This window comes from Xiphias gladius, chromosome 13, assembly GCF_016859285.1.
Source record: "Xiphias gladius isolate SHS-SW01 ecotype Sanya breed wild chromosome 13, ASM1685928v1, whole genome shotgun sequence".
NCBI classification, from domain to species: domain Eukaryota; kingdom Metazoa; phylum Chordata; class Actinopteri; order Istiophoriformes; family Xiphiidae; genus Xiphias; species Xiphias gladius.
The window spans coordinates 11,943,202-11,970,993 of NC_053412.1; the positions used below are offsets into that span (position 1 = coordinate 11,943,202).

Below are 27,792 nucleotides of genomic sequence, written 5' to 3' on the forward strand. Positions count from 1 at the left end.
ATGTGTATACGGGAAAACTAGAAAATGGCAAACAACTTGATAGACTGAGGAAGGCTTCTGGATGAGCAGAAAATAATTAGCATGGTGAAGAAAAACCCCTGCACGGCAAGTCAAGAATGCTCTCCAACATGTAGGCGTACATGTTTATTAGTCAACAATCAAGAGAAGACTTCAGGACCAGAACCTCAGAGGATTCGCCGCAAGATGCAAACCCCCTAGTAAATAGAGGCCAGGCTGCAGTTCAAAGCTCTAGGAACTGATGAATCAAAAATCACCCATGTGAAAATGATGTAGAGCGGAAAATGAGAGAGGAAAAAAGAAGCATGACCTAAAGCCACCACCTCATCTGTCAAACATGGCGATGGTTCTGTAATGGCTTGGGCATGTATGGCTGCCAATGGAACTGGCACGCTGACGTTTGTTGATGATCTCACTGCTGACGGAAGCAACAGGATGAATGCAGAGGTATACAGTAGCATTCTGTTTGCTCAGATTCAGTCAAATGCATCAGAACTCATTGGACGACATTTCATCATTCAGCAGGACCACAGTCCCAAACATATGGCCAAAGCAACCACTGAGCTTTTCAGGGTGAAGAGGTGGAATATCTGAGCAGCACTCCACTCGGTGAAGACCAGAGTAAAGGCAGAGACCACACAACAAAGACAGTCACTGACTGCAAAGGCTTTTCCTCAAAATATTAAATATGATGATTTTGTTTGACTTCTTGTGTTTCTGTCCAGTTACTTTGAACCCCTAAAATTGTGTTTAAAGGGCTATATCTCCCACACAGTTCTTTCTAGATTGTTGTTTCCTACTCAAATTAAAGCTGAAAAATGACAGCTGAGACTGCTTGTCTCAAAATGACTATGGTAATAATTCATTGATGTTTAATCCTACACATACCATTTTTGAATAGGAAAACGGACAGTCTGCCCACCTTGTGCAGTTTGTATTCTTTAATTCTACCTTATTTAGACATTTTATACACTAACTGTTTTTTTTCTTTTTCTTGTGTCTCTCTCTCTCAGGGTCATATCATGGCCCAGGGTACCTACAATGAGCTGTGCTCTTCTGGTCTGGACATGGTTTCCCTGCTGTGGACCAATGAGGAGCAGGAGCGATTGTCTCAATCAGCTGACCCAGACAAACTGTCGTTACACAGCCAGTTAACAAATCGCACGCACAATTCACACTGTTCTTCCAGCAACCTCCTGCCCCCAGAGAGCAACTTGACAGACCAGCTTCCTGTGGGTACATTTTCAAAAATGAAATCGGATTTTTCCGAAAGGAATGTCAGCATTGTTTTACCACCATTTAAATCACACAGTATGTGTAACGTAATAATATTTTTCTCCTGAATTTACCCTGGTTCATTCTGATCAATGCTACAATTTTGACCAGTATAAATTCAAACAGGCCTGTATGTCTAGTATCTCAATAAGGAGCTGACAGTTCAATGGAGTGACCGTTTCCTGGACTGAATTATGGTTAAGATATGAATCAGTAATGACTTGTTTTGCAGGTTGAAACCGTTTGTACCATGGCAGAGGAGACTCGGGTAGAAGGAGATGTTAGTGGCCACATTTACCTCAAATACTTCACTACAGGCTGTAACCTTCTGGTCTTATTGGTCATAGTCCTGCTCAGTGTCATGGCTGAGGTAAGCTGCAGCTCATAGGCCTCTAATATTCATTCATGGAGTTGATTTAGTTCAGTTTTATTCCAAGAATAAGAGATCTGCGCACACTCCCATATTGCCTGCTGGTGTGAAAAGTGACATTATGCGTTATTATTGAAGCAGAGAGACACTTAAGACATTAGCATGTACAATTGTAAATTTTTATGTTTCTTTTCCATTTTATTAGCATTTGAACATAATAACAGACAGCTAAGCAGTACTATACCATGAACACACCACAAGAAATGTTCACTTATTTAAAACAGAAAATAACTTAAAACATGTAACCAGAAGAAGGTCACTATATAGTAATATATGCAAAGCAATATGAATTATTACAATAAAAAAAATGAAAAAGAAGAGTAAATTAAATTTACTGAAAGAACACAAAGAATATTTACAATTCTCATCAAACTTTCAACTTCAAACTTTAAACTTAATAATACGGTCTTTTCTTTTATCAATTCAATTTTCAAATCAATTTTATTTATATAACACCAAACACCAGGAGGGAGGACAGATAACAGCACAACACAGGTACCACATAAAGATGTGTAATAATAATGAGACTAATAATAAAACTAATCATAATAATAATAGGGCTAATAATAAGACAAATATAATAATAATCATAATCATTGAAGCAGTGGGTGGTGAGCAGGATCATGGGGGCAGCAGGTGGTTTTGCAGTCACAGACCCAGACTCTTCAGCACCAGGCGCAGAAATACCTGCAGAAAGCGACAGGACGAGAGAGGAGAGAGACGAGAAAGCACAAAACAGGAGAGAGAAGAAGTAAAGTTAGAAACAAGCAAGGATGGGATATGAATGCGTACAGCTGGAGACGGGGAGGAGGAGAGAGGAGCTCAGTGCATCAAGGGAAGTCCTCGGCAGTCTAGGCCTATAGCAGGATAACAAGGGGGTGTTTCAAGCCCAGCCTGAGCCAGCCCTGACTCTAAGCTTTATCAAAAAGGAAAGTTTGAAGCCTAATCTTAAATGTAGAGACGGTTTCTGCCTCCAGGACCCAAACTGGAAGAAGGTTCCACAGTAGAGGATCCTGATAACTGAAGGCTCTGCCTCCTGTTCTACTTTTGGAGACACTAGGAACAAGCAAGCCTCCTCTCTGGGAGCGCAGTGTTCTAGTGGGGTAATGGGGTAATATAAACTCTTTAAGATACTATGGTGCCTGACCATTTAGGGCTTTGTAGGTGAGGAGGAGGATTTTAAATTCTGTTCTGAATTTTACAGGGAGCCAATGCAGAGAAGCTAACACGGGAGAAATATGCTCTCCTCTCCTAGTTCCTGTCAGTACTCGCGCTGCAGCATTGTGGATCAGCTGGAGAGTCTTTAGATAATTGTTGGGACAGCCTGATAATAAGGAGAGGCAATAATCAGGCCTAGAAGTAACAAAAGCATGGACCAGTTTTTCTGCATCTGTTTGAGACAGGATGTGCCGAATTTTTACGTAGGTGAAAGAAGGCAGTCCTTTAAGTTTGCTTTATGCTGGAGTTAAAGGACATATCCTGATCAGAGAGAACTCCAAGATTCCTAACAGTGGTGCTGGAGGCCAGGGCAAAGCCATCTAGGGTAACTATATCATTAGATAATGTGTTTCTGAGGTGTTGTGGGCCAATTACAATAACTTCAGTTTTGTCTGAGTTTAACAGCAGAAAGTTGCTGGTCATCCAGGTCTTTATGTCCTTAAGGCAAGCTTGAAGTTTAGCTAACTGATTGGTTTCATTAGGCTTCATTAACAAGTACATTTGGGTATCATCTACATAACAATGGAAGCTTATGGAGAGTTTTAAACGTAAAAGGAAGCATATAAAACCGGTCCAAGCACGAAACAGTGTGAGACTCCGTGACTAACTTTTAGGTATATGGAGGATTTATCGTTAACATGCACAAACTGAAATCGATCTGATAGGACTTAAACCAGATTAGAGCGGTTCCTTTATGCCAATTCAATCCTCCAGTCTATGTAATAGTATGTGATGGTCAATAGTGTCAAATGCAGCATAAGCTCTAACAAGACAAGTACGGAGACAAGTCCTTTCTCCGATGCAATTAGACTTTCACCAGTGCTGTCTCGGCGCTATGATGCACTCTAAGGGCAGGAGGTGGTGAATTTAGTCTCTTATACTGTAGTTAGAAAAGCTCATGAAATTGTCACTACTGAGGGCTATAGGAATAGACCGATCAATAGAGCTATGACTCTCCTTCAGCCTGGCTACAGTGCTTAAAAGAAACCTAGGGTTGTTTTTTATTTCCCTCTATTTTAAAGATGAGTAAAAGGCTGCTCTGGCATTACAGATGGTCTTCCTAAATGTTTTAAGACTATCATGCCAGGCTAACCGAGATTCTTCCAGTTTGGTAGAACGCCATATCCTTTCAAGTTCTCGCATTGTTTGCTTTAATATGCGGATTTCGGAGTTAAACCATGGAGTGAACCTCCTTTGTTTTTATTGTCTTCAGTAGAGTCAAGTTTGGGAGGGACTAAAGTTAGCATACGAGTTCTCTGTTATGTTGTCATATGGCAGTGAATTAAGTGCCGATGGAATCACTTCCTTAAATTTAGCTACAGCACTATCAGATAGACATCTAGAAAAGACATGTTTTGCCTAATGGTGTGTAGTCCAGTAATAGGAATTCAAAAGTTACCAGACAATGGTCCAATAAAAGAGGATTCTGTGGAAAGGCTATTAAATGTTCAATTTTGATGCCATTTGTCAGAACGAAGTCAAGGGTGTAGTTAAAACCATGAGTGGGTTTATTTACAATCTGAGCAAAGCCAGTTGAGTCTAATAATGAGAGAAGCGCAGTGCCAGGGCTATCATTATCAACATTCACATGAATATTGAAACCGCCTACTGTAATTACTTTATCTGTGAAAAGGACTTAACTTGATTTAAAAACTCTGAGAATTCAGAAAAAAATTCAGAGTACGGTCCAGGTACAATATAAATAATAGACTAGGCTTTAAAGTTTTCCAGGTAGGATGTGTAAGACTAAGAACCCCGCTTTCGAATTGGTTTAGGTTTAGGATTGATTATTAGGTTTGAGTTGAAAATGGCTGAACTTCCACCTCCTCGGCCGGTGCCTAGAGTGGGGGGACTGGGGGGGAGTGGATTCGTTTAGGCTAATATGTTCACCATGACACAGCCAAGTTTCAGTAAGACAAAATTGATCAGTATGATGATCTAATATTAGATCATTTACATTTACTGACCTTTACCGGTCAGACTAGGCAGGGGCCCAGAGAAAGCTACAGAGTCCGACATTGTCTTTGCATATGTAGACACCAACTCAACATTAATTTTTGTGACCTCCGATTGGCGAAGTCGGGCGTCGTTGCTGCCGACGTGAACAACAGTCTCACTGTGTTAACGTTTATCCGTATCCAGCAGTTTCAACTAGGATCCTGCGTCGCACGCTCTGGCCCCAGGGATACTTTTGACTTTGGTCGCTGGTGTCGCTACCCTCACGTTTCTCAAGACCGAGATGCCAATAACCAGAGGTGGTTTCTCGGCGGGTGTGTCGCTGAGCTGGGGCAGTATCTGTTTTGAAAACTGAACTGGTCGGTGGTGAACCATGGGCTTCTTTTCACATGTGCACCATTAGCGCTAAATGACGCAGAGTCGTAACTAAACGTGAGACACACCGAGCAAGAGAGAAGCCATGGCTAGCTGCTAACCCGAAGTACCTGGCAGATCTGAAAAAACAACTGTAAACAACTGAGAAGTAGCGAGAAAACCCCTGAAAGGAGGAGAGAGCTACGAGTGTTTAGGCAGAACTAGTGTACGTTTAAAATGTACATGAAGAAAATAGCCAAACGAAGTGGGTAGAGGCAGAGCAGCGGAAGTCGCTACCCACAACGCTAACATCAGCAAGTCAGCATGCCACGAATGGAGGGCAGGCCATTGTTTTCTTTTTTTATAATATGGGGGAGTAGTGGGATTTACAGCAGGTAAAAACAACCAACACAAATGCATTTTTACAGAAAAGACAAGTATTTTGCAGGAACTGAACTCAAGTCATAAAGTGAGAGTAATTAAGCAAATGCCTAGATATATATATATATTTCTCCCCTTGCATCACGTTTCTATCCTATTCATCCTTCCCAGCTCATTTTGTTAGTTTAAAGATGTCTCCATTACATATTTTTGTGTCATGTTTTACCATAAGTTGAGGACTAGTTAATCTTTCAAGCACAGTTTCTGTCTCCTGATTTTTATCATGAATATAAAGCTACAAAAAAAAAACCCCCCTAAAAAGCTAACTGAACTTTTTTTTTTCAATTCATAGGTTGCATATATTCTGCAGGACTGGTGGTTGGTATACTGGTAAGCACTTTAGCCATGTGGGCATTGTTTAATGGAAAATAGATTAAGTAGCTTCTTACATTTTACAGTTTCTGAACTGATATTATTTATAACTAAATAATGTTTTATCTTTTGCTGTGTGACTGGTCTGATGTGTTTATCTTGTCAACTGACAGGGCAAGAGAGGAGTATTTTAACAGTACAGCCACTGCTGATAGCATTAAAAATGGAATGAATGCTACTCGCTCAGATCAAGAGTTCAATTTCACATTTTACCTTGGCATTTACTCAGGTAATCCTTCCATTCCTCCTTTTATTATCAACCCAGATGGTGAAAAATTGTTTCTGCCCGTGATGTTTATGAACTCCATCATGTTTGGCAGATCTTGTCCTGTTGTAAAACATACATTAAAAGTTGTGATACAAAGTAGGCCTGCTCTTTTTTTCTTCTAGGTTTGACAGCAGTTGCTGTGGTCTTTGGCTATGCCAGGAGTTTAATGATCTTTCATGGGTTGGTGAGATCAGCTCAGACACTGCACAACAACATGTTCAGCGCTGTCCTCCGCACGCCTGTTTGCTTCTTTGACGTCAACCCCATAGGTGATCCCTGCTCAGAATTTACTTCGTTTCAACTTGAGTCTATTCATAACTCTTGAAAATTGAGCTGAGGTCCTGTTTTGGTTGTTTTGTTAAGTGTGTTTAAACCAAGCTAGCCTGAGCTATTCATTGTTCATGTCACTCAGGAAGTTCTACCTTATGTAACTAACTCTTGTACCTCAGGTTTTAAATCCAATGAGTGTACAAGACCTCTTGGTTAAAAAGTAGCAAATGTTAGTCTAACTGACTTTACTTTTACCTACTTTGTAGGAAGAATTCTCAATAGGTTTTCCAAAGACATTGGCCAGATGGATTCAATGTTACCCATCACCTTTGTGGATTTCTATCAAGTGAGGCATTATTACCATTTTTATTAAGGGTATTTTACATGCACTTAACCTTACTACTTCTCTGCTTTCCGACCTTTTTTGTAGATGATTAACTTTTGACAAAATCTTATTTTTCTTAACTTATCCCGCACATTGTGATGCTTGTTTTTTAGTTATTTTTACAGAATGCTGGCGTGGTTGTGGTGGCAGCCTCGGTCATCCCTCTCATACTTGTCCCCGTCATTCCTCTCCTTTTTATCTTCTTGTACTTGAGGCGTTTCTACCTCAGTACATCCCGAGATATCAAACGTCTTGAATCTACAAGTATGTTCATGCATTCTTGCCAGAATTATACCATGTGTATGAACGTTTTTTTTTTGGGTCATGTGACAGAGATTTAAATTGAGGGCTAAAAGACTGGCTATTACCAATAGTTGGAAGCTGATAGTGTCTTGTTGCTCCTTGTTATCCTTTCTGCAGCTCGGAGTCCAGTCTTCTCCCATCTGTCTTCGTCTCTTCAGGGCCTGTGGACGATCCGTGCCCTCAGAGCAGAGGAGAGGTCAAAGAAAGCCTATGATGCCCATCAGGACCTGCACTCAGGTTCACCTTTACTGTTAAAGCTGACGTTTTTACTTTATTCTTTACAGTCAGTCTCCACTGTCTTTGGTCACATTGGAACACTACGGTGCTTTAAGACCAAACTGTCTGTGAATACAGTGTTTCTGTGCTGAGTAAGGCAGTCTTTAATAAAATTCATTTTCATTTCTCCTCTTCTCAGAGGCGTGGTTTTTGTTCTTGATGACCTCCCGCTGGTTTGCACTTCGCCTCGACGGCATTTGTTCCATATTTATCACCTTCACAACATTTGGCTGCATCTTACTCAGAGATGGTGAGGAACTATATATGCACACATCCATTGTACAACTGAGCTTTAAAATTAGCACAGTCTTTCTACTGTAATTTGAAATTGTTTTGAAACTGCTTCCATAATCTCAGACATCTCCTCCATATTATGGCTCATACTGACTCCAGTCAGGGCAATCTTCTTGTCATATCACTTAATGCTGAAAAAGCAAACGAGCAGCGTTCTTGTTTGCACTATTATGTTTAAAAATTGAATTAAGCTTTTGTTTTAGAAAAAATCCCTGTGCACAATTAATTACAAATAAACTGCCTCAGTGGCAGGAGACCAGCTTGTCCCTTATCTCCACTTCTGACTGCATTAGTCTTAGAGCCCTTTGTGGAATCTATTCATTCAGACTCATCTATTCATAGCTCCACCACAACAAATACATTTAACAAAATACTGTATCTCTTTATGCAGATGACACCCTGCTGTATGTCAGTTATCCTTGATAAATCAGTTCAGACTTTTATCTGGTTTCAGGAATAATTGGATCGAAAGTAAATTGATGCAGAGTAATGAGGTTGAAACTACGAGGAATTCTCTTTTTAAAGCAAAATTGTACTCTTTAATGGCAAAATGGAAGCACCTACATTCAATACTGAGGATCACACCCAATGTTATTCGGTAGAACCAATACTGTGAAAATTATATTTTTGCTTAGTTTTTACACTTTTTTAATAGCCTCCCTATATTTCTACCCAAATTATTCGTAAGACAGACTCGAACAAACTTCCAGTCTCATTTTAATTGCACGATGTTGTATAACCATTTGTTCAATAAAACATTTTTGAAGAGAGGGAGACTGTTTTAACTACCAAGCATACCAAAGCGTTGCGGGCTGTGAGTGCAGCACTGATTGAACATGAATGAGTGTAAGATCTTTGAGGGAGGCACTGCTGGCTAAAGCTGAAAATTACACATACTGACCTCAGTGGTGAAGTAATTTTACCAGTTCGTTGTAGAAAAATGTCCTAAAGCAACATCTCATTTTCATTGTGTCACTCTGTTTATTAGGGCTCGAGGCTGGAGAGGTGGGTCTGGTGCTCACTTATGCTGTGACACTGGTAGGAAACTTCCAGTGGACTGTCAGGCAAAGTGCCGAGGTGGAGAACATGGTAAGAACTGACCTATTGTGACCTGCTGTATGGCGATCAGTCAGATAAAAGTCTGTTCTATCAGAGAGCAGGAGAGCGAATTAGCAGTTGACAGAAACGACAGAAACAGGCTGGAGGTGTGAGGACTCAAGGAAGCATCATCTCTTTTCTCCTCAGATGACATCAGTGGAGAGGGTGGTGGAGTATACAGAGCTAAAGAGTGAAGCACCTTGGGAAACCCAGAAGCGTCCACCTCCTGATTGGCCAAACCGAGGAATGGTGACCTTTAACGGGGTAAATTTCTCCTACAGTGGCAATGGACCAGTGGTCCTCAAAGACATCAGCACCACCTTCCAACCCAAGGAGAAGGTGAGACATTTCATTTTGCACAAAGCTACCGGCTGCTTTTTCATTGCATTCACTGGGAACTTCAAGTTTTTCTGTCATTCCTATGTGTCAGGTTGGTATTGTGGGGAGAACGGGTGCTGGGAAAAGCTCCCTTGTCTCAGCTCTGTTCCGCCTGGCAGAGCCTCAGGGAAAAATCTACATCGATGGCGTTCTGACCTCTGAGATCGGCCTCCACGACCTCCGCCAGAAGATGTCCATCATTCCTCAGGTAAAGATAAGGAGACCTCCACTCATGGCACAGTTCAACCATCTGCATAAAATCACTCTCAACTAAATATGTCGTAAGTTTCTAAAACATAAGAAAACATCCCTAGAATAATTTTATGTTTCTGAAATTTAGAGATACCAAATAAATGTAAAAATATGCACCTCCTGTTGCCACTCCCATTGCTGTTATATTGTTCTATGTGGAATAAATGAGTCATTCCTGCTTATTTAGGGCTGTCATTATTTAACAGAGGGAAAAAACGTTATCAATCCTATGGCTGAGCACTACAGGTGGAAAGTAACAAAATACATTAAATCAGGTAATGTACGTAAGTAAACTAAAAGTACTCCAGAATTATACTTAAGTATTTTGAGTTGAAGTTACTTTATTCTTCTCCACTGAATTTCAAAGTCAAATATTGTATTTCACTCTTACACTGATTTCACAGCTATAATTATTTAAGATTTTCATTACAAAAACATATGATCAGAAATTAGCTTTTTTTTAAATAGATTAAACAATCCAACATTATATAGAGTTATTAGAATAAAGTTATATAGTAGTTAAAATAAGCTCAGGCTTGATGGCATGTTTATGCAACAGTAGTAATAATAATAGAAAATATAATCTAACCACACTTTTACTTATTAAACTTCAAGTACATGTTGTTGATAATACTTAACGTACAAAATTAGGAATTTGAATGCAGGACTTTTAATTAGTAATAGAGCATTTTCACTGTGAGGTAATGCTACTTTTACCGAAGTAAGGGATCTGAATATATTTTCCACTACATCTGAAAGTGCATTTACCTGCACATCAGCTAAAATGTGTTAAACTGCTTGTCTCTTTATATTCTCACCATGTCACCTTTGTTAAAGAATGTAATTTTAATCCATTTTATGGCTGTACCGACTTAAAGACTAACCAGGTTTCTGTCTGATCTGTCCCTGCTCTGCTCTCCAGGACCCTGTGCTGTTTACTGACACTGTGAGGAAAAACCTGGACCCTTTCGACCAGCACACCAATGAAGACCTGTGGAACGCTCTGGATGAGGCAAGAATCCAACAGCAGACTCAAGAGTTGAGCTCACAGCTCTCATTGTTGCACACGTAGACTTCTTCAGGGTCTTCTCTGACCATGTCTCCATGTTCTCTGCAGGTGCAGCTGAAGTCCGTGGTGCAGGAGCTGCCTGGTAAGCTGGAGACAGTTCTGGCGGAGTCGGGCTCCAACTTCAGCGTGGGTCAGAGACAGCTGGTGTGTCTGGCCAGAGCCATCCTGAGGAAGAACCGCATCCTCATCATCGACGAGGCCACGGCCAACGTGGACCCCAGGTACAAAAGACCCGAGTTTTCTAAACATAGCTCGATCCTTTATTTCTAGCGGATGATTTCCTTTGGCTTATTTGTGTTGTTACTGTGTAACTGCAGGACAGATGAACTGATCCAGAGAACCATACGAGACAAGTTCCGAGAATGCACCGTGCTCACCATCGCTCATCGTCTCAACACCATCATAGACAGTGACCGCATACTGGTGAGTCCTCTCTTCTTTCTCACTGTAGCTTTATATCATTGAGATATGAAGATCATCATTGTACATTGTGTGTTGTGGCTTAACTGTTTCATCAAAACAGTCCAGAGTGGTGCAGCTCTGTCTCTCCAGTTCCTGTAACTGTACTATAAATGTTAAAATACTACATAATGCTACTTATCATAATTCTCTATGTACAGCTGCATCCACTAACTGAATGGACATGATTACTGCATGATGATTATATGTATTCTAAATATTTTTTTAAATAGTGTTTAATCCATTTAAAACTCACTCTGACTTAAATTATTCCGGTTTTTGTCCTGCACATTTCTTTCTTTCTGTGCTTTGTACTGTATTATATTTTGGTTTTAGTTTATTTTACTTCCATATGTTTTGTTTTTTCCCCTTTTGTTTTTCTTGCGTTCAGGAACTTGTTTTAACTGACGTGGAGTCCATTTGTCCTGCATTTGTGGCTGAATATGTTGAGTCTGTATAAACTGTTCATGTTAGCTGTCAACTACTGTACATCTGCATCCCCTCACTGAGATACATTCTCACAGATTTGACAATTAAACCGATGGTTATTATTGACTTTTATCTTGCTCCAAGGTGCTGGACAGTGGTACCATCCAGGAGTTAGACTCTCCCTTTTTACTGCTGCAAAACAAAGAGGGGGCTCTCTACAAGATGGTGCAACAGATGGGCCCCACTGAGGCAGCAGCCCTGCTGGAGTCAGCCAGACAGGTGCGTTGATATGTATGTGTATCTGGTTGGATGCTATGTAGTTATTTTGAATTACAAATCAGCCTTTTTTTTTTTTTTTTAATTTTTAAGTGTTTAATACTAAAGGGATGATTTTTCACGTCTCCACAGGCATACACAGGAACCACAGCAGTCCCGACAGCTTGAAACCAGTGGAAAAGGGATTTTCCATTGTATGCTTGTCTGCTGTGTAACAGACTCCAGATCCAGGATCCAGATGTAAGTAGTATCTGAGAACAACTGAGTGACCTGAAGACAGTTGGGTTTTCTATTTTGTCCTAAAAGATGTTTATTTTCGAACGTCATACGTTTAATATTGTTACATGTGAAGTCTTCTCATGCAGCTGACCAAATGCCAGAGAGCTTGTTTCTGGGGTCTGTGACTTTGTTTCTCAAAACAAAACATGTGATACTTACTGTCCTGAGGCCTGTACTACGAAGCGAGTCTAACATACCCAGGAAATCTTTTTATTTTTATCTGGCCTCACTAAGTATAAGAACCGCAATCACGCTAAACGTTCAGGTGATCGACCCTGGTTTTCCCAAGCGCGTTCACATAAGAGGCGGTGTCTGCAGCATGTGACCAATTGCAAACACGGACAAGTCTAGTGGCAACAGAGCAGCATATTTTACACATACAAAGAAGTTAAAACACATTCCAGGCTAAAAGCAATAGTTGCAACTGCCAAATGCGGGAAGGACAGCTGGCGAAACATCGCTCACTGTGTGAATGTGCAAGTTAACAGGCTTATAATATCATTAGAGCGCAAGCAGATCTGACTGCAATGCCATTATATTACCACGTTGTTTACATGTATTCTTATGGCGTATATAAAAATTTTAGCCTTTTTCTCGCAGCTGCAACCATGTTGGTGTCAAACAAATATAAAAAAAATAATTTGAAGTGGCAAGTAGGCTTACTCTCCTTTCTTATAAGTACAAGGCTTTAGTGCTTCAATCAGTCTCTACGTAGGAAAATATCGGTTTACAAGAGCACAAGGAGACTGATTTGACATTGCTTGTAGTCAAAAGGAGAAAAAAAATGAAACGAAGACACGAGGGGCCCTCTTACACAGGAGTACACTCCTGCTGAGGAGCTTGGCCTCTGCAGTAATGAGGGTCACTCATTAAAAAAAAAATCGTCAGGGAAAGCCAGGGGGGGTTTGCTGGTCTTTGAACATTCTTGCCCTCCTAAGACACCCTCTCACGATCCAGGTGATCTGATTGCTCAGTAGGCGGAGCTTTTATTCACATCAATCTGTTGTCTCAAACACTACCTGCAGGTAAGGTATGCAGCGTAAGAAGTGAACCTCCAGGGTAAAACCTGAAGTTACCTCGCTAACCACAAACCCTGCTTCGTAGTACAAAGCCTAAGGAAATCCAACCTGTGAAATGTTAGATTCACTAAAGATGGTGTCATTCAGTTAATTGGAATCCAAACTGTTCTAGTAAACACCATTTGTTTTTCGTACACACTTTTGGGCATTCTGATTCTAATTTTCATACCTCATTGATTCAAAGCTGATTTTTTTTTTTTGGGTTACTTTAAAAAGCCCTTTGTACCTGTTGCTGAGCCCATCAGGGTAAATGTCATTTAATAAGGTAAAATCTTTGTAAATATATATATATATATATACACTCTGTATGTTTATGTAGCGCTGGAAACAATGTCGTATAGTCATGAAATCTAAAACACTGAAAGTGTCATCATTTGAACAGAGATTAAAGGAATTCTACACACTCCCTCACTTGTAGCAGCTGTGTTCTGACTCCCCGTAAACTCTAGTCAGCAGATTGAATACAAGGAACCCAATGTTTTTAGCAGTACAATCTCTTTATCAATCATTTATCCTGTTCCTAGAGGCTGGAACAACACCAACACCATACAAAATAGATTTTTACTGAGATCTCAGAAGCTTCTGCTGCTGCGTAATTTGTTAGATTTGGTGATTGTTAATCCTGAGCAACAGTTTATTGATAAAGGCAACTGTGGGTCGAGTTACAAATGATCACATGTACAAACCTAAAATAAAGGCACTTAAAGGATTATGCAGCAGTTTGTTTACATATGATAAATAGGAAGCAAAGAAAATAAATAGTGTCCATGTCAGCAGTGATTTCCAGGTCCTCTCGACTTGAACAGCATAATGTGCGTATATTTGGCTCAGCCACTCTGCAGATCCTCTGTCCTCCTTTGTGCTTCGCCAGAGGCAGGAGGGGCACCGCTCAAGCCCAGGAACTTTCTGAATTCTTCTGGCAAAGCAGCGGGTCAGAACCCCCCAGGGCTCACAAAGCAGTCTCAAAGATAACCAAGTTACCGTCTGCTGTTGCCGCGTGTCCGTTTGATATGTTGGGAAAGCTGCTTTTCCTGTAAGCCTGAAAACACATCGTCCCCAAATTTCAATCTGGCTTAAAATAAAAACCTTGGTTTTTCATAACATTTTAGAATGAGAATAAACCTCACCTGTTTAGCTGCCTCTAGTAGAGCTGCTGCCTCCAGTTTGCCAGTCTGCTGCACCATTTTATAAAAGATGCCATCTGGATTTTGAAGGAGGGTGTAAGGCTCATCATAGGCATCGATTTTCCCTGCATCTAGAACCTGGAGACACATTCACGTTTGTGATTGTTACATTAGTAGTGTTGTATTACAGCAGCATATACACAAGTCATACTATTTAAGTGTCCTCGACTTCCAGGTGAATTGCCATGTTTCAGTTTGGACTGCGGTCAGCTAGCTGCACTGCCAAAACACAGTACAGAAGAAAAGTGGGTATGACTGAAAGCACCCGAGCTACAGGCAAGTAAAGCAGTAGCAGCTGCAATTCTGACACTTGCACAGTTTAGTGCGTTTGTGCTTTTTCATTTTGAAAAGAAGCTTTACAAGTCAGTTCCCCCAAATTAGAAAAAATTCTCTCTGGTTTTAAAAAGTTCAGATTTGATTAGAACTTGTAATCAGTAGAGGGCAGCAAAAACAGTTTGGAACAGGTGAACGTTATCTTCAGCATTTTTATTAATGCTTTATTAAATATGGAGCTAGAGTCAGGATGTGTTCAGCTTAGCATAAAGACTTGAAGCAGGTGCAAACAGCTCGCCTGGTGCTGTCCAGAGTTTACAGACTACACCTTCCTCCACATCAATTAACACATCAAGTTGTGATTTAGGTCGTGGTGTTTGTTAGTCTATTTACTGGAAATATTTCTTGAGGCACACAGGTTTTGGGTAATGGCCTCTGTTCAGAAATGACGGTTCCAAACCTGATGACTGTGGGAAGCTTCTCACAGTCACTGCACCTAGCTTGTGGGTTGATTAAGAAATAGTTTCAGTGTGTCACTCCACCTAAAGCCACAACTTGTTTTTACATTTCTGCTTCTGTATAGGTGAGAAACAAGATGTTACATGTTAAATGCTGACTTTTAAAGGTGGCTGTAGGCGTCTTTGAATTTTGCACAAGCTGTTCTCCCATTCTTAACGCTAAGCAAAGTGACTCCTGGCTCTGGCTTCATTTTTTTATACAGCAGCATGAGTGGTTTTCATTTTCTCAATTCACTTTCTTGCTGAGAGTTAGATAAGTATAGTATAGTATTTCTGAAAATTCCTTGGGTCACTTTTACTATGACCCAGGCTCAAAACACACTAAAATAGCAGCAGTGAAACTAACCAACCTGCAGGTGGAAGCTGCTGCTGTCACTACGTTACTCCTCTGTAGACAGGAGGCGCTTTATTTGCTCCAACTGCCTAAAACTGCTAAAAATGCTTGTGTTTCTGAACACAGTTATGTTCTAAAATTCAAACACATTGCATGGTATTATCCATGTAGGAGGATTTATCGCAGGACTGTCTTACTGGACTGCGTTAGTGTAAGATTGAGCTCCTGACTGTAGTTCTCTGTACACTGGTGTGAGTCTTTGGGAAACCCTGTGTGTATGAAAGTGGTAGCAGTTTACACCTTCAGTTATAGAGGGAGTGTAAATCATATAACCTTTATTTATAAATAATTTTATTTTATTATTTATAATTATGAGTTGGACTCACCAGTATGCGGTCACTGTCTATGATGGTGTTGAGACGATGAGCGATGGTGAGCACGGTGCATTCTCGGAACTTGTCTCGTATGGTTCTCTGGATCAGTTCATCTGTCCTGCAGTTACACAGTAACAACACAAATAAGCCAAAGGAAATCATCCGCTAGAAATAAAGGATCGAGCTATGTTTAGAAAACTCGGGTCTTTTGTACCTGGGGTCCACGTTGGCCGTGGCCTCGTCGATGATGAGGATGCGGTTCTTCCTCAGGATGGCTCTGGCCAGACACACCAGCTGTCTCTGACCCACGCTGAAGTTGGAGCCCGACTCCGCCAGAACTGTCTCCAGCTTACCAGGCAGCTCCTCCACCACGGACTTCAGCTGCACCTGCAGAGAACATGGAGACAGGGAATCTCCTTAATGATAAAGAAGCTCTGACTGTTGTATGTCTGCATTGTGATGTTTCTACTGCTCTATGTCATGAGAAGTGAAACTGGAGCCTAGAGAATCCAGATAGTCTCTGCAACTGATCTTGCTCTTTGGTCAGTAGGACCAGGATTTGTGTGGGGCAGTCTAATCATGGTATCCACATACTGTAAAACTCGGGACAAAAGGCCAGTGATGGCCAAGTGAAGCTTTCAACACAATTGTATGGGAAAGAAAAAAAAAAAAAGGTTCATTACTGGAAGCTTTTCAAATCAAAGCTCGATGGGGACCTCTGCTGGTCAAAGTTAGGGAAAGCGCTGTGTTGCAAAATGTCTCAAACTGACCAACATGTCCATTGCATACTCCAAGTAACTGAACGGACAGTTTCCCTGGTTGTAACAAGTACAACTCATGAATAGGGGAAGTAAATAGATGTAGGTGCACACACACACACCTGGTTATAGTGAATCTGTACTGTGAGGAAAGCTTATGGAGGCTTTGTGCAGTATAATGAACAATATATGAAATCAAATGGACCGTGCTGCAGCAGGGTCCATTTGATTTGCTTCATTGCTTCTCATTGTGCAACTGCCAACCTTCGTTTGTCTGTAAGAATGGTGGTAAGAATCCCGACGTTGTTGGTAACTGTGAGTGTACTGACCTCTTGCAGAGAATTCCACAGTTCCTCATCTGTGTGTTGGTTAAAAGGGTCCAGGTTCTTCCTCATGGAGCCAGTAAACAACACTGGGTCCTGGAAAACAAGGGGGGGGGGGGTCGAAGGTCACGCTACTCATTACACATCTAGTCCAAATAAAATAAAATTCAAGAAATCATTGATGTACTATAAAGAGTTTTTCAGGTGCAAAGTAACACTGATGAAAAACACTGAAGCAAAATGAAATCCAACTAAGTAGCCAAATTATCTGAATACATTGGTTTTCTATCAAACAATTTGAAAAGCTTTCATTCTTTAAAGCACAATCTGCAGCTACACTGTGCAGACACGGGCATTTTAACGCCTTTTACCCATGATATTGTAATTCATGATAAGATGGAACCAACTTCGTACTCACTACTTGGAATCAGGATCTCTTAGCAATGATCACATATAAAATAAAATATGACACAGACCGGCCAATCGCAAAACACCCCAGCTTTCATCATATGGATGTACCATTACATTATTATTATAGTTCATTTTGTACTTTCTTATATTATCTAAATGAAACTAAATTCAGTTGTTGATCTAACACATTTAACATGCTACAGCCACAAACGCAGGCACCGTGTCCCTGCAGCTGAGGCTTTAGGTCTTTTGCCTGTGTTGAATATTACAAATCTGATTATCTGCATGTTTGTATGAGTGAAATATATTGTGCTTTCTAGCCTGACATGACAAAGCCTCCTAATCCACAATTTAGTGGACATGAAACTTTCTGCTCCAGAACTAAACAAAACGGAGAACAGAGACCCATTTTTGTTGAAAGGATCAAAAGCAACAATTTCTTTTGAGTCTACATTTTCAGCCTCAGTTGTGTCCAGGCGCTGTGCTGGTGAATGAAGCTGCTCATGACTGACAAGCCTTAGTTGCTAAGGGCCCCCTGTCCTCCTGACCTACAGGAATAGTTTTCAAATTCAGAAATGAGCTCATTGCTGTACAGTTTTGATGTTGCACAGGCAGTAAAAAGGTCTCCTTATCTTTACCTGAGGAATGATGGACATCTTCTGGCGGAGGTCGTGGAGGCCGATCTCAGAGGTCAGAACGCCATCGATGTAGATCTTTCCCTGAGGCTCTGCCAGGCGGAACAGAGCTGAGACAAGGGAGCTTTTCCCAGCACCCGTTCTCCCCACAATACCAACCTGGCACATAGGAATACAATAGAACGTCCGCTTAGGTTTGACATCATGGCAAACCAACAGTATCTAGTCATCTGATGACAAACATGTCTGACCTTCTCCTTGGGTCTGAACATTGCTTTCAGGTTGTGCAGCACCAGCGGTCCATCATCGATATAGGAGAAGCTGACCTGGTCGAAGGTCACCAGGCCTTTGTTCGGCCAATCGGGAGGAGGACGCTTCTGGGTTTCCCAGGGTGCTTCACTCTCCAGCTCAGTGTACTCCACTACTCTCTCCACTGACGTCATCTGAGGACAGTAGAGAAGCAGTACACACAGGTCTTGGTATATGACCTCAAAAGAACATTTTGACCTGGTGGTCTGAGAATTTTCTGTACTGAATTATTATTTTACCTATGTTTTTTCCAACGTATGTATTTGTCTCTTTTGAAATATTGAGGCTGATAACGGATACGGATTCGTACCAGAATTATTATGTAGCATTTTGCAAAAGTTACACAATACTTAGAAATACATACACGTTTTAAAAGACGAACCATTGGATTGGTGAGAACAAAATGATTTTAAACGTCGATTTACTACTACAGCTGCAGCACTTTGTACTGGCAGAGACAGCTGCTGATGTTCCCTGTGCTAATCAACTAGGCAAGTTAACAGGGAAAATAAATGTTCTTTTCTAGCTACAAAACCAAACCACCAAATGAAGAAATAAGACGCAATGAAACTAAAATTTTATCTCATCGCTCACAAAGCCACTGATTTAACTCCCAGCATTTATTGTTTAAGAACAATGTGTGTATGTGTATAAATATTTTTATGTGGAGTTTGACCAGAGATCACCAATTTCAAAAGACATTTGTGGCAGAAAAGATCAAAAAGAGAAAGAAACAACTATGTTGTTATTGATTATTAATGATCAGATAACTAAGCCAGCAAGGATAGGGAGACAACCACATTAGTTTTAATTTATACACTGTTGAACTGAGTTTTGTTTATTTTAAAAGGTAGGTGAAGGAGCCAAAGTGTTTTGGCCTGTATTCAGGTGAAGTTTCACTTCTCAATATCCGTACTTCTTTCATCTATTGTTTTTCATTTTATTGGCACCTTTATTTTTCCCGCTTTCTCCTCTCGAAAACTTTTTATTCCTCGAAAACAAAAACCACCACTTGCCTCTCAAAGAGTGAATGTCTGTATGTCTTGCAAGTTTGTTTTGAGTAAGAAATAATAAATGCAATAAATGCAGATGAGAAGCACCAAACGTGAATAATATTGCACATAAGTGAGATCCAAAGCCTAGAGACACAGATGGACCCATTCACTTAAATAAGTCATATTTTCTAGAAGTGTCATCAGCAAAAGTAGAGACAAAGTGAATATTTTACCATGTTCTCCACCTCTGCGCTCTGCCTGACACCCCACTGGAACATGACCATCAGTGTGACAGAGTAGGTCAGAAGCAAACCCACAGAGCCAGCATCCAGCTCTGAGAGGAACAGGGGAAAAGGGATTTGTTTATTACTTTGTCTTTATAGCATGAATCATCAGCATTCATTCTCTTGGGTCAACGTCTGCTGCCCTTTCAGTTATCCCACGTATTCCCGCAAAATCTTATTCATGTGTAGTATTTGAACGTGTCCGACTATGGTGCCCCCAGTGGTGGACGGCGGTACAAAGTCACCGTTTGATATTAAAAGACAAAAGCTCTTCCTTACGGTCTCTGAGCAGCAGGCAGCCAAACGTGGCGATGGTAACGAAAATGGAGCAGATGCCATCAAGACGGACGGCGAACCAGCGAGAGGTGGTCAGGAACAGGAACCAGGCCTCTGTTCAGGATGAGGAAAATATGTTATTAAACGCTTCATGTTTATGAAGAGTGAATCTACAAGTGTCGAGGCTGAGGAGAACCTGAGTGAAGGTCCTGATGGGCATCAAAGGTTTTCTGGAACCTCTCCTCAGCTCCAAAGGCTCGGATCGTCCACAGGCCCTGAAGAGACGAAGACAGGTGGGAGAAGACTGGACTCCGAGCTGCAGGACAGATAACAAAGAGGGCAAACAGACGTTTAGAGTTTTTATTGCTGATAGGAGTATTTTCACACTGCATTCAAAATGTACAAAGCCCTTTAACTAACTGTTTTTTTAGAATGGAAATTAAAGAACCTGATGAGTGCCCAGCCTGCATACTGTACATGATAGAGCGCTTTAACGCACACCAAAGGACACTCACTGGTGGACTCGAGGCGTTTGATGTCTCTGGCGGTATGTAGGAAGTAGCGTCGCAGGAAGATGAAGAAGAGGAGGAGGGGCAGCACAGGGATGAGGATCCAGGGTATCACTGACGCTGCCACAGTGATCACCCCGAGAATCTGCAGGAATACCTGCTCAGAGAGTGAAAGAAAAGGATTAGAAATCTGAAATCTGGTTCTTTACTCAACAGTCACTGATCTTGTGATGTCTTTTTGTCATGCAGATGTGGGCGTCTTTTACGTTAACATGCAACAAAGGTCGCCCAGCAGAGTCCAACGGGGACTATGCAGTTGACATGATGTGAGTCCTTCTTCCAGTTTGGGAAACTGAGAAACGGCAGAAACCGTCTCTACCTTTAAGATTAGGCTTCAAACTTTCCTTTTTGATGAAGCTTAGAGTCAGGGCTGGCTCAGGCTGGGCTTGAAACACCCCCTTGTTATCCTGCTATAGGCCTAGACTGCCGGGGGACTTCCCATGATGCACTGAGCTCCTCTCTCCTCTCTCGCCCTGTCGTTTTCTGCAGGTATTTCTGCCCGTGGTGCTGCAGAGTCTGGGTCTGTGACTGCAAACCACCTGCTGCCCCCCTGATCCTGCTCAACACCCACTGCTTCAATGATTAGGATAATGTTATTACTATTATTATATTTAGTTTTATTAGTACTAATATTCACCCAATTATAATTATTAGTTTTATTATTAGTCTCATTATTATTTTACATCTTTATGTGGTACCTGTATTGTGCTATGTTCTCTTTCCTCCCTCCTGCTCCCTACTGTTAAAGCGAGAATGAACAGAAGTTCTCTTAAAATGTATCCTGCTGCGTTCTAAAGTTGTAATTCTCTCCATAACAAATTGCAATTTGTACAATAGGTAAATCCATTTGTCAGCACTCAGACATTTATTTGTTAAACAATATTTATCCTATTTAAAATTAATATCATCTCTTTGTGAGTATGTAAAATGGTCTTGATTATGTGAATTGAATGAGCTGCTGGGTCCCTGCTATGAGATCTGTCCTCACCTGAATGAAGTCCACAAAAGTCCACGGCATGTTAGAATCCAGCAGGCCAATGTCCTTTGAAAACCTGTTTAAAACCCTTCCTGAGATGAGACAGGAGACAAAAATCGTCAAACTATGGGACAAATGCCTTCTGATGACTTGAACCATCATACACTTTTCTTGTCTTTGGAGAATCTTGTGATGATACTACCACGAGTAACATCTGTTCCCTAAGAATCTTTGCTTTCTTGGCCATGTATTTTGTGTGGGTACACATATTGCACTTTGTGGAGAAGCATAGCCCATCATTATTAGGGTCCGAACAGAGAAGATATCTTTTTCCAATCAGTGATACAAGTGTCTGTTTATGCTATGATGCCTAAACTTCTGCTCACCAATGGGATTGATGTCGAAGAAGCGCACGGGCGTTCTGAGTATGGCGTTGAACATGCGGTTGTGCAGAGACTGTGCGCACGTCACCAGCACCTTGAACAGGGCCAGATTCCTGATAAAGCCGAAAACGATGGTGGAAGCAGTCAAGCCTGTTGAAAACAGCAGCAGCATATTCTCCTTTACCTCAGTGAAATATCACACAGTAGGCACAGCACAGGAGACATGTTGAGCAGAGGAAACGACGATGTGCGTTTTACCTCCATAAATGCCCAGGTAGAAATCTGTATTCAGCTCTTTGGTGATGTTTTGTCCATTTTGGATGATGGTGCTGTTGGCCTTTAGCTTGTCTTGTTCATCAGCCCTGATCAGTCGAAGATGGTACAAGGTTAGAAACAGGTATGAAATGACTTTTGAGGAAAATACCTATAGTGTGGATATTTTTTCTTCTTTAATGGTTTTTAGACTGACCAGTAAGCTAGCCACCAGTCCTGCATGATGTATGATGACTAGAAGATAAAAAAAACATGGGCAGTATATTAGTGTGTTTGCTTAAATCTCAAGACAGGGCAAGATACACTATGTACCCAATTACATTTAATGATTTATACTTCTCATGTGATCACTGTTTTCTCTCTTTCTCACTGAGCAGACATGTAGAAAGTGAAATAACAGTGAAATGAAATGAAACTTTCGTTTTTCTATTTCCTTTCAGTCTTTTTGCGTACCTGAGCCAGAAAATTGACCAGTATGATGGCGAGCAGAGTCAGGATGCTGGCTCCGGCTCTTAGATATTTGACGTACAGACCCACTCCAATGGTCCCCTGAGCTCGACTCTCCTCTGCCAGTATCTGCACCGGCTCAGCCTGTGAAAAGAACTCTGGATTAACTCGTGAACAAACATCGTGATCACTGCGCACCGTTTTAGAGATTACACAGAAACCTTGAAGAATTGAGAATGGCATTTTAGAACGAGCAACCAGTCCCATTTAGGGAGACTTCAGATCGTGTCCAGTGAAAACACATGAGAAAAATCACCTCATTTTCAACAAAAACTTTTACAGCAGGGTGGAGAGCAAATCAGTAAATTGTTCTAATTTCCAGTAAATCAGTAACAGGGAAATCAAAGCATTCCACAGAGGATCTATGTGCTAAATTAAATTTAGCACAAGCACTTATTGTTCAGGTTGCTTAAAGTAACTTTTTCAGAGTTTCTGCAGTGTTCAGTTGAAGAACTTTAACCACAGAATGCAATTTAGTACCAGTAGTGACAGTAGAGCACAATCGACTGTCATAAAAACCCCACCTCTAGTTTATAGGTGTATAATGTCTCCTGATAGCTTGTTGCGCTGCTAATGTGAATTAAACTCAGGGTCAATAAACAGGAACTTAGGATCAACCTCAATCTAATTATTAACACTAATCATATTTAGTACAATTAGTGGCAGTTACATGAAACCCATGAACCATCATTTGTCTGTCACATTCTTGTAGCTTTTTTTAAATTTAACATTCAGTATTGTGCAAATGTTTTAGGCACTTTAGATGTACAGATTCTTATCAATCACACAATACCGACAGGCAGGCGTCTGACTGGCCCCAGATTCATTCAGGACAACGAGCCCAAATACACAGCCAAAGTCATAAAGAGCCGTCCTCAGAGACAAGAAGAGCAAAAAGTCCTGCATCAGATGGTCCGACCCCCCCACAGAGCCCTGATCCTGACACCATGGAGTCAGTCACACCAAATGTTGATTTGATTTAGGTGTCTTTTTGCTTACTGCACTTTGTGATAATTGATAAATAAAAACTATTCATGGCATCAGTTTTTAAAGCATCCTCACTTTAATTTATGCTTAAAACCTTTGCCCAGTACTGTATGTGTAATATATATAGCTTGTTACACAACTGCATATTTAATAACTTTTATTAATAACTTTTATTTTCACTCACAGCAATCACAGCCAATATAAATGGTCAAAAGTTACTAGAACACTACACTCCATTATAAACTGATGTGCACTGCCCTGTTCTGGAGAAACAAAGGCAGAGTCTTTAATTTAATTCTTGGTAATCAGGGTACATCTCAGCTGTAGCGGGTCTCTGAGTCTAAAAGTTTAGATGCACCAACCGGTAACTGGTCTCCATCTTTGACCGAGTGCACGGAGGAGGTCCGAGAGAGCACCGAGTTCCGGGACAGAGTTCTGTGCCCGATGGGGTTGTCCTGAGGAGGCTGCTGTTGCTCCTCCTCCTCCTCCTTCTGCAGCAGGGAGGTGAAGTCCACTCCAGACTTCTGCAGCTCTATGTATGTCCCCTTTGCCACCATGTGACCCTGAAACACACACACACACACACACACACACACACACACACACACACACACACACACACACACACACACACACACACACACACACACACACACACACACACACACACACACACACACACACACACACACACACACACACACACACACACAGTTACACACACACACACACCTGCACTCATGTTTACCTACCACTGCCAAAACCTTAACACTATTTCATCATGTTTACACAAACTTTCGATAAGTTTATGGTTAATACAAGTAATCCTACAAGTATACCGACGCTGACCACTTGAAACACTAACAGTGTTAAGTCCTGCTAGTGACATGTTCAGGCTGTAATGCTCATTACTTTGTTTCAAGTAACAACAGACAGGTGAATTTGATATTACACAAACATTAACATTGCTGCAGCTGAAATTCTACAGTTTATCCTTAGGGTGAAAATCAGGAAATTTATTCACTTGGAAATAAATACATAAAACCCCTGCAGTCTGTCCATTCATTACATGATATGATGTGACATCTTCTGTGCTAGGTGACAATTTGACCTGAAGGTGGTGCTACAGGAGGGGGTCACAGCACATTTAAATGAAGGCACTATACACTTCCCATTTGATAATATTTATAACGTATCAGTTGGCTTGAAGTTGGCAGTAGAGGAAAGGTCAGAAGATCAGACTTTAGAACCGATATTCTGGGGGACACTAATGTCCGCCGTGAATTTTGCAGAATTTCAGACTAATTTTTGTGATATGTTCTTGTTCTTGTTCTTAGGGATTATCCTAAGTTAACAAGTATGAATTGAAAATACGCCACTGTTATCAACACACACCGGGCCTCATGTAAGAACATTCTCGTATTCTTAGCCTCAACTTCTCTTACTTTTGCTCGTTCACACAAGTGTGATGAGTGTTAGTGAGATTTGATCACTGGTATCATCAGCGCCCCCAAATTGCTCTGTAAAGCTACCGGTTCTACTCCATGCGTTTCAAACCTGCAAATGTAAAAACCTTCCCCAAAGAGTAAAAACAAGGAGCTTCAGGTCTGGTGAAACCAGCAGGCAAAAACAACAAATCTATCAACGTCAGTAGTCGTATTAGGGGACCCCCCCCCCCACAAAAACAATGAAAATATACTAACAGGTGCCAAAGACATGTCATCAGAGCAGAGCTGCAGTTTGACAGCAGTAAAGGAGGAATGGTTTTTACATGAGTTAAACCCAAATACAAATGTCCAGTGGTCCAATTTAATGGCTGGGGGTCAAGGGGACGCGCCAGTCACATGGAAGGATGAGAGAATTTCTTCAGTAGGTTATGTTAAACTGTCAGGTGTTATAACAAAGGAAGTTCCTTTGGAACCCTAGGGCAGCTGTTGGAATTAGAGAATTTCCTCTAGAAACAACCAAGTTGTTAAGCCAAAATACTCATGAGGACAGAAAAGAGAAGGTGTTGAACCTCTCAGTTAATTGGCAGCCACGATGCATGTCACTCTGATACAGTGTACAATGTTCTATTGCAAGTTTTAATTATTATTTCAGTTGAATTTGGTGTAATATTCAAACTCCAAATCCATTCAGATTACGTCATTACAATTCTTGTGTTTATTCCACTGCAGAGAAAGTCAAACTGTTTATACATGAGTGGTTCTTGCATGAGGCCCAGTGTGTTAAAAGGTAAAACAAATGTGTGCTGTCCACACTGACAAGCTGCATGTCTTTTGTGCGAGTCTTAATACTGTTCACAGAGTGAAGTTGGAAGATTTTATTGTGTACAGGCACCAACCTCCTTGAGGACCAGAATCTCATCGGCTGCTTTCAGGTACTGCAGCTGGTGGGTGACCAGGATACGGGGCTTATTCTTCAGCAGGCCACAGATACACCTGATATATGGACATACAGTAAAGATGGTCTCAGTTTTCCACACTGGTCCACACATGTCTTATTACTCTTAAAAAAAAAAAAAAAGGATTAATTTATCTTCGAATTAGAAAGAAAGAGAAATAAAGAAACACTTTTTCACATCCATTTACTCTGTGTGCCTTCCAGTTCCTTAGTACAGTTATGTGGTACGGCATTATCCAAGAGGAAGAGTGAAACAGGAAGAGTCCAGCCAAGTTCAATTGTCTGTCTGACAGTAGCAGCACCGCACCTTTTCCTTGCTCAGTTCTAAAACTTTACTTGATCTTTGTCTGTTCTCACTTGTGATGCATTTTGTTACAAAGCAAAGTAGTCCAAATACCGCCACTAAAACAACACTATTAACTAATGGGCCACTGCTTACATCCATTACTCAGTGTAAAACTATATGGGGGAGACCAGCAAAAAGCTGAAAACATGTACAGTAACAGTGCAGATACATTTCCGCCCCTCTTTTTACAGGAACTTTGTGCTGCTGTGACCTGACGCTGTGGGCTTTCCGCTTGTGCTTTGAAGCGCCCCTCCACTGCGTGTTGACCAGAAGATTCTAGTATTTTCCTGTTTGGTACACCTAATAAATCCCCTGTGCTGTGGTTTAACAGTGTGTGAGACATTAACTTTCTGCTCAAAGTTCTGTATGTGAAATCATGTAGATAGATGAATGAAGGAAATATATCCACACAGACTTGACAAACTGGATGGGTCACGTGATGAGAAGAGGAGCTTATATATGAAACACTTATTACCTCTGCCAAGGAGGTTATGATTTCACCTGTGTCTGTTTGTTGGTTTCTTTGTTGATTTGTCTGCCGGATTACAAAAAAATAAATAAAAAAAATAAAAAAAATACTGAACCCATTTGCACCGAATCTGGTGTAGGGATGAGGCAGGGGGCAGGGAAAAACTCATTCAATTTTGGTGCAGGTCTGGTCAAAGGGACAATTCCAGGATTTTTTTCTTTAAAAAAAAAAAAAAAAAAAAAAAAAACCCCACTTCCCATAACATTCTTAAAGGCAGAGGTATGCACTCCAACAATTACCATTCGAATTTAATTCTGAAGTCACTCACTGTTCAAAGAGGTGTCTGCCGACTTCAGCATCCACAGCACTTAAAGGGTCATCCAGGAGGTAGATATCTGCATCATCATACACAGCCCTGAAAGCAGACATCGTTTTGTTAGCATCTGCTGACAGTATGTAGCTAGTACACCACGTGGAACGTTTCGGTCATTGGTTTTTCTTACTTGCATTTGAAATGTGATTTGTTATTTAATGTGTTTATGGTATTTCTTTGCCTTCCAAAACAACAATAACAACAGTGTAATATAGTTCTTTTAATATACTCATTTCCTTTTTAGAAGGTAAGATGCAACTTTTCTCCTTGTTTTACACTAAACTAAATTGTTCATTCCAGTCAGGTCAGTAAACACTGACTCTGGAAATCATGCCATTTAGAATCTAAGACATGTCTGCTGCCTTTGAAACATCATTCCATCATTTAGGCCCTACCTTTTTGGAACTATAAACTATAACCTATAAACTATATAACCTATACCACTTTTACACTGATGATAGGCAGCTTTACTTTCCACCAAAACCAGTTGATCTGGGTTGCTTTAAAGCTGTAATCACCTTCCTTAAGGTATTTCTGGTTCTGCTGCTTTGTGTTGTCTGTTAGTGTTGAAGGAGTTCAACGTTAGATCAGTACAGTATTCTTTCAACTCTGTGCAACACAGAGACGTGTGATTTGAGGCCATTTTGAGCCTG

The 27,792-nt window shown here is 40.9% G+C and overlaps 2 protein-coding genes across 4 annotated transcripts in view; one reads left to right on the forward strand and one right to left on the reverse strand.

The window, feature by feature from the left end:
- Positions 1–13,688, forward strand: part of LOC120797978 (multidrug resistance-associated protein 4-like) — a 32,400-nt gene extending 18,712 nt beyond the window's left edge. For 2 of the 3 annotated variants that reach the window (XM_040141844.1, XM_040141843.1), the window contains 17 exons: positions 1,032–1,250; positions 1,526–1,663; positions 5,985–6,022; positions 6,178–6,293; positions 6,455–6,601; positions 6,869–6,948; positions 7,101–7,251; positions 7,408–7,527; positions 7,706–7,816; positions 8,849–8,949; positions 9,106–9,297; positions 9,389–9,544; positions 10,511–10,600; positions 10,706–10,878; positions 10,975–11,080; positions 11,690–11,824; positions 11,954–13,688. In XM_040141844.1, the coding sequence (XP_039997778.1) occupies positions 1,032–1,250; positions 1,526–1,663; positions 5,985–6,022; positions 6,178–6,293; positions 6,455–6,601; positions 6,869–6,948; positions 7,101–7,251; positions 7,408–7,527; positions 7,706–7,816; positions 8,849–8,949; positions 9,106–9,297; positions 9,389–9,544; positions 10,511–10,600; positions 10,706–10,878; positions 10,975–11,080; positions 11,690–11,824; positions 11,954–11,989 (2,109 nt within the window). In that variant the 3' untranslated portion in view covers positions 11,990–13,688. Of the gene's footprint in view, positions 1–1,031; positions 1,251–1,525; positions 1,664–5,984; positions 6,023–6,177; positions 6,294–6,454; positions 6,602–6,868; positions 6,949–7,100; positions 7,252–7,407; positions 7,528–7,705; positions 7,817–8,848; positions 8,950–9,105; positions 9,298–9,388; positions 9,545–9,794; positions 9,864–10,510; positions 10,601–10,705; positions 10,879–10,974; positions 11,081–11,689; positions 11,825–11,953 lie in introns of those variants that run through there. The other variant, XM_040141845.1, reaches the window with a different exon arrangement.
- A 37-nt stretch (positions 13,689–13,725) lies between these two features.
- abcc4 (ATP-binding cassette, sub-family C (CFTR/MRP), member 4) overlaps positions 13,726–27,792 on the reverse strand; it is a 31,778-nt gene continuing 17,711 nt past the window's right edge. The window contains exons 13-31 of the mRNA XM_040141842.1: positions 27,095–27,181; positions 25,893–25,989; positions 23,911–24,111; positions 22,508–22,645; positions 22,251–22,288; positions 22,040–22,143; positions 21,785–21,931; positions 21,411–21,490; positions 20,369–20,519; positions 20,050–20,169; positions 19,857–19,967; positions 19,527–19,627; positions 18,241–18,432; positions 17,993–18,148; positions 16,950–17,039; positions 16,077–16,249; positions 15,875–15,980; positions 14,307–14,441; positions 13,726–14,218 (exon numbers count right to left, since the gene is read on the reverse strand). Of these exons, the coding sequence (XP_039997776.1) occupies positions 14,129–14,218; positions 14,307–14,441; positions 15,875–15,980; positions 16,077–16,249; positions 16,950–17,039; positions 17,993–18,148; positions 18,241–18,432; positions 19,527–19,627; positions 19,857–19,967; positions 20,050–20,169; positions 20,369–20,519; positions 21,411–21,490; positions 21,785–21,931; positions 22,040–22,143; positions 22,251–22,288; positions 22,508–22,645; positions 23,911–24,111; positions 25,893–25,989; positions 27,095–27,181 (2,317 nt within the window). The 3' untranslated portion in view covers positions 13,726–14,128. The remainder of the gene's footprint in view (positions 14,219–14,306; positions 14,442–15,874; positions 15,981–16,076; positions 16,250–16,949; positions 17,040–17,992; positions 18,149–18,240; positions 18,433–19,526; positions 19,628–19,856; positions 19,968–20,049; positions 20,170–20,368; positions 20,520–21,410; positions 21,491–21,784; positions 21,932–22,039; positions 22,144–22,250; positions 22,289–22,507; positions 22,646–23,910; positions 24,112–25,892; positions 25,990–27,094; positions 27,182–27,792) is intronic.